The sequence below is a fragment of the Alnus glutinosa genome, chromosome 5, assembly GCF_958979055.1.
Source record: "Alnus glutinosa chromosome 5, dhAlnGlut1.1, whole genome shotgun sequence".
NCBI classification, from domain to species: Eukaryota; Viridiplantae; Streptophyta; class Magnoliopsida; order Fagales; family Betulaceae; genus Alnus; species Alnus glutinosa.
This window is the reverse complement of record NC_084890.1, coordinates 11,731,734-11,741,963: the sequence shown is the minus strand read 5'-3', so window position 1 is coordinate 11,741,963 and position 10,230 is coordinate 11,731,734. Positions and strand designations below refer to the sequence as shown.

General features: G+C 39.9%; 1 protein-coding gene across 5 annotated transcripts; it reads left to right on the top strand.

Moving 5' to 3' along the window:
* The first annotated feature begins 2,984 nt into the window (after positions 1-2,984).
* On the top strand, positions 2,985-9,255 carry LOC133868542 (trihelix transcription factor ENAP1-like). 5 transcript variants are annotated; one of them, XR_009900354.1, is made up of 3 exons: positions 2,991-4,176; positions 8,453-8,552; positions 8,923-9,255. XR_009900354.1 is itself a non-coding variant. In XM_062305464.1 (2 exons), the coding sequence occupies exons 1-2, from the start codon at positions 3,291-3,293 to the stop codon at positions 7,356-7,358; spliced, it is 1,023 nt and encodes a 340-aa protein (XP_062161448.1). In that variant the 5' UTR covers positions 2,985-3,290; the 3' UTR covers positions 7,359-7,404. The 5 variants fall into 5 exon arrangements, 3 of the variants coding, with proteins under 3 accessions (XP_062161448.1, XP_062161450.1, XP_062161449.1); XR_009900356.1 differs by lacking the exon at positions 2,991-4,176 and adding an exon at positions 8,036-8,345; XM_062305464.1 differs by lacking the exons at positions 8,453-8,552; positions 8,923-9,255 and adding an exon at positions 7,222-7,404 and having other exon boundaries at positions 2,985-4,176.
* Positions 9,256-10,230: the final 975 nt, after the last annotated feature.

The window sequence follows — 10,230 nt, the reverse complement described above, 5'->3', positions numbered from 1 at the left end:
CACTCCCCATATCATCCCAAATGACAACTCCCACACCCATCTTCAGTGACTACTTTGAAACCGACGCATCCCAATTAATTTTCCAACTCCTTGGTGGAGGTTTCTTGCCATACACATTAGTTTCCTTTCATTTTTCACTTTGATAACTTTGGATTAACCTGGTAATGGGCATGTGGTAGCTCGTTATATGTTCTTGCATTTATATTTAGACACTGTAAATTGTAAAATGGAGTATTTGCTACACTAATTAGGGCTGAGCATGGGTGGGGGTTGGGGGGGAGACCCCGCCCCCTGCACCCCCTAAAATCCCCTTGCTTCCGCGCGGGGCGGTTGGAGATGGGGCGAGGATGCACGAGGCGGGGATCCGCGGGTTTTGCAAGGATACACAGGTATAGAGGTTAAATCCATGGAAGCATTGAAATCTTCTGCTTTCTTTTCTTAGGACATGCAAATGAGATAGCAACTGCAAGCTCAAATACGATGATACGATTAAACAAAAGCTACACATTTTTTAAGATGAAAATGAAAGTACATACTGTACCTGAATGCCCCAAGGTCGGAGTAGGAAAGGGAAGCATAGTCGTTGGTCTGAGAGTTTTTGAGCATGGCGACGAGTGCCACGACGCACAGAGCCATGGGGACTAGACGCAGCATTGTCTCGGCAGTGCGCATGTTGCTGGCAGTCCCATCGTCATCCTCATTAGCTCTTGGCCCCAGGACGTCCATGGTAGAGCGGCACTGGCTTAGAGAATAAAGTGAAGAAGGCTCTAGAAAGTAGGAAGTAGAAAATAAGATGGGAAAAAAATGGTGCGGCGTTGGCTTTAGATAAGGTTCGGTTAGGTTTTTTTTTTTTTTTTTTTTTTTTCCTTGCAGGGTGGGTCAGGTCCCCGGGGTTTTTTAAGATTCAAATTTGCAACCCGCCCCGCCCCGCAAGAGTTGGACAAAATCCAAACCGTACCCGCATGAAAATCCTCCAAAACCGTTGTATTTGGGGCAGGGCGGAAGGTGCGGGTTGGGGCGGGTCTGCAGGTTTTTGTTCACCCTTAACACTAATTAGCAACGTCTACATGAATATTGAGAAAAATACACTTCAGCTCCCTAAACTATCACCCATTTTGTAATTACGCTTCCAAATTTTACAAAGTGACATCGAGGCCTCACATACTATCATCGCGTGTTAAATTAGATACTTTTACATTTTTCTCCCCAAAATACCCTTAAAGTTCTTTAAAAAAATAACCATTTGAAAAAATCAAAATTATTAAAAACTAAACCAAAAAAAAAAGAAAAAAAAAACTGAAAAACACAAAAAAGGAGTGGCCCTTTTCATATTAAGGCTTTTAATTTTGTTGGAAATACCCATAGGCAACTTAGGCTGTTGCCTAATGCTCTTAGGCAACTATCATTCTGACCATCTCCTTGAGAGGCGGCCTCTTTTCACAATTCTAGGTGAGGGGATGCTACCCTTCACTTGTTAATGGGCTTTGAAGGTCCTACTAGGAGGTTGGCCCTCACCTGGTTGTCCCTCATTTAATGAAGGGTGGGTTGTCCTTATAAGGGGCAGCCAACCACCACTCCTTTCCTTATAGAAGAGTGGTCGATAACAGTTTGTGCAGTGGGGACAGGATGCCACTCATTTGGTAAGGAATAATCACTCTCTCTTTCTCTTCTTTTCTTTTATAGGAGCGTAAACTCATCAATTTATTATAGAATGAGTCATTAGTTATATATCACGTAATAATCGATAATTGATTGGGACACAAATTAACGTGTAAATTTAATGATTTTCGTCAAATTGTTGAAAGTATGGACCGAATAACATATCCCATATTTCATTAAGATACTTTTGATAATTAAAGATCAATCCGGTACAACTCGATCAAACAAATAATTTTCTTTTTATTATTTTTAAGTTACAAACGCCCACAGTGTGCAATTGCTTTGGCACTAACTTCATCACGAAGGTCTATAAAAAAGGAAAAAAAAAAAAAAGGTTAAATATCTTTTTGCCTCTTTGGTTTAAAATTTTATTTGTCTCTTTTTTTTTTCTTTTTTTTTTTAAGGTAGTATTTATGGTATGAGAAAAGACAGAGATAGTACTTTTGTCAATTTTCTGTTTAAAATTAATAAATTTTCACGTCACCGACACTTAACACCATTAAAATTGTAATACGTGACTACCATATATTTATTTATTTATTTATTTTATTTTGAGGGTGACTTTTGGTCACATGGAGTGGCCGACCACCCCCGTTTCAGTCAAGAAGATGGTCAAAGCCAATTTTGAGAATGACCTAACCACTCCTATGGCCTTAAAAAGTGATTCCATTACCTCCAAAGCTAAAATGGGGTAATCAAAACCACTTTCATTTAGCTTGTCCTTGGACGGTTTGGCCACCTAAAGGCAAAAGTAGCAAAAAAAAAAAAAAAAAAAAAAAAAAAAACTCTTTCATCAGGAAAGGTATGTGGTTTATTTGGTAAATTCACACAAAAATTGCAACCAGAAGGCAGAAGCCCGTCAGAAGTTGATCTGGTCAACCCTGCCTTGAACACGCGCAAGTCGAGATCTCGTGGGTTGCATCCGCTGCCTCCGTTTTCACATACCGTTGCGGCGTCCAAACAACAAATTCTGACACTGGACCGCTAACTCGCACGAATTTGTTAAAACCTCATACATTTTTATGTCTAAATCTAAATCCCAAATTGAGAAGGAATATTTGGAAATGGGAAGATGCCCCCCGTGCTACTATTTGAGTTGGATAATTTATTTTATATAGCGGACTATTAAATAAAATTATAGATTAAACAAAAAGAAATTAAATTTGATCGATTAAAATAATTGGCACAAGAATATTCATATTGTTTGAATAAAATATTCAGTTGTAAGAATTCAAAGGGAACAAGGAAGAGAGCACCACACCACGTGAACCAACCAACAACATACACAACAGCAACACTTCACATCTAGTGACAACTTAAGTGGAACAAGTGAAACAAAGGATCCAAGCAATGTATGTAGTAGTACTTGCCAGCTCGACCGGACCGAGCCGAGCCAAGCCGCGAGCCCAAATGCTCGACCCCCCCTCACGTCACGCGCCCACCCCCGGCGACCCCTCAACGGCTCGACCGTACCGTATACCCCAACCCCCCCTACACTTGCGGCTCATGCGCCCGGCACTTCATCGCCGCTCTCACCGACCGCATCATCCCTCCCCTTTTTTTCTCTCTTTAACCCTAACCACCAAATCCACACGCCACATCAACACCCAAACACACAAAAAGAGCTCGCGATGGGCGACTTAACGGAGACCCTGACGCCGTCACCGGCCCCGGCCGCCTCGCAATCGCGGCCTTTACCCGTTCGCGAGGACTGCTGGAGCGAGGACGCCACTTCCACGCTGGTCGACGCTTGGGGACGCCGTTATATGGAGCTGAACCGTGGGAACCTCCGTCAGAAGGACTGGCAGGATGTGGCGGACGCCGTCAACGCCCTCCACGGCCACACCAAGAAAACGCACCGGACCGACGTGCAGTGTAAGAACCGTATCGACACCATTAAGAAGAAGTACAAAATCGAGAAGGCTAGGGTTTCGTCATCCGACGGAACGCTAACCTCCTCGTGGCCTTTCTTCGAGCGCCTCGACGCTCTCATCGGATCCAGTGTGTCCGCCAAAAAACCACCGCCTCCGACGCAGCCTTCCCGCTCCTTGTCGCCGTCGCCTCCGGTCGCTGTTCCTCTTTACCCCAAGAAACCGCCGCCTTCGCTCAATTACACGGCCGTTGTGCTGCAGCAGAAGAGGCCATCTCCGGCGACCGACGAGGGGTACTTCAGGAGGAACTACTCGGCGATGGCGGCAGCTGCGGCCGCGGCGGAGGACGCGGATGACGTGGAGGAGGAGGAGGAGGAGGAGGAGGATGAGGAAGAGGAGCCGGAGGAGGAGAGAGAGACGTCGGAGGTGGAGGAGAGAGAGGGGATGAGGAGGTTGGCGAGGGCGATAGAGAGGTTCGGAGAGGTTTACGAGAGGGTGGAGAGGGATAAGCTGAGGCAGATGGTGGAATTGGAGAAGCAGAGGATGCAGTTCGCCAAGGATTTGGAGGTGCAGAGGATGAATATGTTCATGGACACGCAGGTTCAGCTCGAGAGGATCAAGCATGGCAAGCGTTCCAGATCCAATGGTGAGGGAAACTCCTCATCTTTCTGCAATTTCTTTTTGTTTTGATTCACAGATTTCGGATTTCTGTGGATATATACATATAGATTTATTAAGGATTCTATGCATGATATTATGTTTGTTGAAGATGTTAGGCGTGTGAGGGGATTGTGCAATTAAATATTTAGGCGGACATTTTAATTGCTCAAAAAGTGATATTTGCAATGAGATAGTTGTTGATATTTTAGACTGTGAAAGCAGATTTTTCTTTTCTCTTTTATATGCTTTTGCTAGTTTTGAATGAAAAGGTGTTCATTGTTTATTATGAAACAGGTTCACTGTGAGCTGTCACTGTACTTAAAAAAAAAAAAAATTCAAGTCAATTGTTAAGATGGCATTGCCTTTCATCAATTGCGTGAAAGGTCTTGGTTTTAGTTGCGTTTTTCAACTTTGAGGTTTTAAACACACCGTGACAGGGAGTCAGTGAGGGCCTCGGCTTGATTCGAGAGTTAGTGGTGAGCTTTCGGGCCATGAAGCTATGAAGTGCTTGATTACTGCATGTTGAAGTTGTTTTCAGCGGCAATGTTCAGTTTCTCCATGTATTTGCATGATTGTTGTTTTTCTTAGAATTTATTAGAATCTATCTCTTCGGTTAGTTGTTCTCAGATTATTGAGGAGGGATTGTTTCAGTTTAATGTCTTTTATAGGTTGGGGATTTGGTCCTAGAGTCGTGCTTCAGTTACTCTTGAGAGTGTGATCTACTTCTGGAGGTCTGAAAAGATGATCTTAAATTATATTAATGAGATTAGCTTGTCAGGATGGAGATGTGCTTTAAGGAGTTGTCAAGTGTGGGAGATTGGACAACTATACTCAACTTGTTATGATTTGCTCTCTTAGACAGAGATGACCCAAAAATGTTTTATTATCAGCTCAGGCATAATAATTTTGGACTGATCTGAGGCGAGTTTCCTTATGGTTTTGGTATAATGGGAATAGTATTTGTTTATTTAATTTAATTCATTAATATTTTTTCTAGCTACTGATTTGTATTAAACAAGTGTGGTTCATGTTTTCTCTCATGGCTCAGAAGATCCTAGGTTCTTTTTTTTTTGATAAGTGGGTTGCTGTATTTTCCCTTTGCTTATTTTAGAGGTGCTTTATTTTTATTTTCTGGTGTATGTTTTGGTGAAAGGGTCCTTGGAACATTGGAATGGCCGTCAGCTGTCTTCCCCGCCCTAATCTACTTGTATTTAGTTGAGATGGAACAATGAAAGATGGGTTCTTTCGTTTATTATATACAGGGTCATTACTTGCTTTTCGTCTGTTGGTTGCATTGCTTGGTTTACTTTTGTTTCTGACTTGCCTGATTGTCTATTTGTCATGTTTGCCTCTTCTATTTTATGTCGTTACCATATGATTCTAGTGTTAACGTTATCAAAATCAGAAGTTTTGGAGCAAAGGCCACATAGGATAGGGAAAAGTTGAGCTTAATGAGCAAGTTTATTTAATCCTTTGTTGAGTATTTTTGGTATTATAAGATCTGGTTGATAAAAAGTATCCATGTGTAAATTCTTAATATAGTAATGGCATGAAAGGATTACAATTCGAGTTATATAAGATCTTTCTGAAGATTTGCAGAACTTTGAATTCTTTGGAGGAAGCAATACCCAAGTGGGGTAAAATTTTGGGTCAAGATCAATAAAAATTCAAATTAGTTAAAAGGGCCTGCAGAAAGAAATCGTTGGTGACTTAACTTGTATGAAGATAATCTTGGAGATCTCAATTTTATTCTGAGAATTGTGAAATGGAGAATTATGTACTAGAATTGCATGTTCCATACCTTTTGACATGGCAATTGCTGGTCCGTGTAAAAAATGCATATTTGTGCCACACGGACCATATACCATGGAGGTAGGGTTGTGTCACTAAGATCCAAAACATGGAGGAACTGTAGCTGATAAACATTCATAATGAAGGCACGTTAGGAGATGGTTGTAAAGATTGCTTTCGAGTTCTCTTGAGGGCAGGACATACTTTACAAAGTGTAATGTTTTTATGATAAGTAATAAATTTCATTAAAAAGCTCAAGGCCGCAACCTAATTATACAGGAAGTATACTAGAAAAATACCTAACGAAAACATTGTGAAAACCAGACAAATGAAAGTAATCATAGGTAGCCACCCAGATTTGGGGTGGCAATTCGTGTAGGGCTTGGGTCGTATCGAGGCATGAATATAATACTATATAAATCAACTCTAACTTGACATATTTAATTAAACGAGTCAGACTCTTCAACCCTAACTTGCTAATTTTGTGTTAAGTTCGCAGGTCGCGTCAGAAATTGTCAATTCTAAATGTCGCGTGTCAGGTTCGGGTCGTGTCGAGGCATTGTTATAAAACTATATAGGTCAACCCTAACCTGACTCATTTAATTACATGGGTCAGACCCCTCAATTCTAACTCGCTAATTTCGTGTCAGGTTTGTAAATAGTGTAAAAAATTGCCAGCCCTATGCCTATTGGTATAGAGTATTAAAGAAAAAAGCATTTAAATCCTCCACTGTCCTCTCACGATTTTCAAAACTACAATCATTCCTTTTTGTAATGTTACTAGCGGATGACACAGAATTATGTTGATCCATACAATCTTCAGAGTGGATCTTTCATTGGTTGGAAAAATGCTAATGCCAAACATTTGCATACCTATGCAAGACCAAGTAAGGCTAAGAATGGCAGAGCTTTGGGTCAATCTTGTTCTGTCCCTGTTCTGACAGATTTGAGATTTAATTGATTAGGGCCAGGGCTAATGGATCAAATTAGCAGCAGGTTGGGGGTGGGTAATTTTCACTATTCTGCTGTTATTGTGCTTTCAATTGTTTTTCATAACCTAAAAAAATAGACGTGTAAATAGGTAAGTAGGTAACCTCCCTGTGTTTTCCCTACTGGGATGGGGTTGGTTTATTTTAACTGGGTTGGGTTGGAGGTGTGTTTTCATATGAAATATCTAAACCCGAGTGGTCTTCTTTTCTTTAATTTTTGGGGCAAATGCTAATGCGATTTCCCATTGCAGGCCCTGTAACAAGGTATGGAAAAAATCATCACTGTGTATTTGGCATGTACCAAAAGTATCATCTCCTCATCAGTAGCTGGTTTAAACTTTTAAATGTGAAGGTCATCTGCCTGGGAAACTTGTGGCCCATCTTTTAGTTGGAATCGGCATGGTCCAATCAGTTGTATTGAAAATTTTTGACAATAAAAAACTAGATGTGTATAAAAATAATGGAGCCAGCATCTGCATGGCTTCTTTAGGACTTAGCTGTGCAGTCGTGGTGAATTATAGTCGCCGTATATTGTCTTAGTTTCATTACGCATAAAAGAAAATATTGTATTCGTTTCATGATGCACCAACTGGCCTAGGTGATTGTAACTTTTCTCTTCTTCTTTTTTTTCACGGGGCAGGGGGTAGGAATTTCATAGCATACGTAATTTAGAAACTGTTGAAATATCATTTGTTGATTTTCATAGTTTATAAATCTGTATATGCATGTCAGTAGTACATTAGATATACAAAATATGCTTAAATGGGTATGTTATTTTAGGAATATAATGACACCTTTCTGGTGTGAAATTGGTAACTTGATGACGTTATCTGAATAGTAGATAGGCTTTACATTATGTAAAGCAGCTATTTTTTTTTTTTTTTTTTTTTGATGAATATAAAGAAGGCATGTTTTTGACTGGCTGGAGATTGGATGATAGGTTGTAATGGTCTTTGGTTTACAGTTTGTTCTGTCCAATACATGAGGTTATAAGCTATGTTCCCGGGCATTTTGAATTACAAGGGAAACCTGATTTAGTCACCATTTGGCATTGTTATGGTCATTCCACATGTGTTTGACATACTTCGAAATCTTGTTGAGCAATAGGAAGAGATGAAAACATTGCTTGCAAAGCTTTTTGAATAATAGGAAGAGATAAATATTTTTTAGCATGCCAAAAATTCTGTATGACTAATTCCCCATCTTTCTTGATTTACATGAATATTTGAAATGGCTAAGTTCTCATGCGGGGCATTTTTACTCATATTCTAGGGTCTGAAAGAACATAAATTTAGCTGTTTCCAGTTATCCTACAATGTTTAGGTTGGATAGCCCTATTTCCTTGACATTTACCGTGCACAACGTGCAGTTCCTAGTAAGTACAGTAAAACGCTTAAACATACTTCGAAGATAGGATACAATTTCTCAGTTTCTAGAATTACATGGTTTTCCAATGTATAAACCTCCTACTTAATTTTTTAGGGTAATATGGAGAATAAATATTGAGGTCTATCTGTTTCTCTACCCAACTCGTGGCAAATATGCATTGTTGAAGGGTCTTTTCTACGAAGTCCTGTCTCAGGTTATTCCTTCTTTAGCTCATCTATACTTTGTTAACTGAAGGAAATAACAGCTTTAGATAATGACAATCAATATAATAGCTGGACAAGTGGCCTCCCTTGCCTGGATAAGTTTCCTTATTCTGGCACCGGAAGATTATGGTGTGTTCATCTTCATATGTGGTTTCCATAAAAATGGCAATTGAGAATCATCACTACAGTTCTCTGATATGATGCTGGTGTCTGCTGGGTCTTTTGTTCATATTTCTGGATTTATCTTTGTCACTGAGTCCTGATTGTGCTCGTGAGAGTTTCTTCTTTTTCTTGAAGGTTGACTTGGCTATCTGTAATCATTGAATGGATTGTAAACAGTTCCATTGCTTTTTGTTACAGATATGTATAGCTAGCCATGTGAGAGACAGCTTTACCTGGGAAGCATATGTAACATCCTTGATTTCACCATTGCTCCAACAACGTACATATTGTTCCAGATGATTCTGGCATCTGAAAATGTCCGGCAGATGAGGTTGTTAAGATTATCTGAAGTCCTCTTACCTGGCCCAACGTCTTTTTGTTTTCCTACTTATTAAAGGTTAATTCACCCGGCTAGGCCTTAAGTATGGGTCAATGTATTTGATTCTAGCTGTAATACCCTCTTAATTTTAACTACTTCAGTGTTCTAGGTTGATTTGTCTTGCATTAAATATAGTTAGGTTCATTCAGAAATTTTTTCTCAACTAAGCGATATTTAATGTTTGAATCTTTTTTTTTTTTTTTTTTTTAATTAGTTTAATGTTTGAATCTTATTACTTCCTGAAACTTGCATTTCCATAATATTCGTCTTTTTATAGTAAATCACCACATTTTTTTTAATGCTTGCCTCTACACATCGGTTCCAGTGAGAGCCCTATTTTCTTAAACTTACAGAGCTAGTCAGTGACTCAGTGTGTAAGCAATAAAAAGCACACTCCCAAATTAGTGTTTCTTTTTGGGCCTCCCAAATCAGTATATGAGTTGGGCCTGGTTGCCAACTCCTTCCGGGGCAGAAAGTTGGTCTTTTCAAATTCCGACTCGAGGGGCTTGGAAACAGGAAAACCGTTATCATCCCCTAGCCGAATTCTGCAATTTACCGTGCAGCGTCGGAATCTTCGGGTCGGTTTGGAGTCGGGTATTTTTTGGTTGGTATTGGTTGTCTTGTACGTTAGCTCAAACATTTTCTGTGCAGCCCAAGTGCCCAACAAAGAAGATAACAGGTAGATTGAGATTGTCACTACATCATTATGCCATTCAGCAGAGGGAGAGACCAGCTGGTAGATCAGCACAAAAGGGGGCGGCAGATGACAGTAGGGAGGAGCAGCAGCAAGAGAGAAGCCAGCCAGTAGATTGGTGCAAAAGAGAGCGGTAGAAATGGTTGGGAAAGACTGAAGATGTGAGGGCCAACGACATTGCAAAGATAGGTTAGGGTTTTTGAAAAAAAATATATCGCCTATTGTTTTTTTTTTTAAAAAAAAAAAAAAATTAGGGTTAAAGACATATTTTGTACATGTGGTTTAAAAACTTTATTTTTTGGTACCTCAGTTTCACTTTACTTTACAGATGGTACCTGAGTCTTGGAAAAAGACTGATTTGGTACCTTTGTTTATTTTTCTGTCCAAATTTTAACGGATTGCTACGTGTCAACCAATGAGAGTTGCACAATAT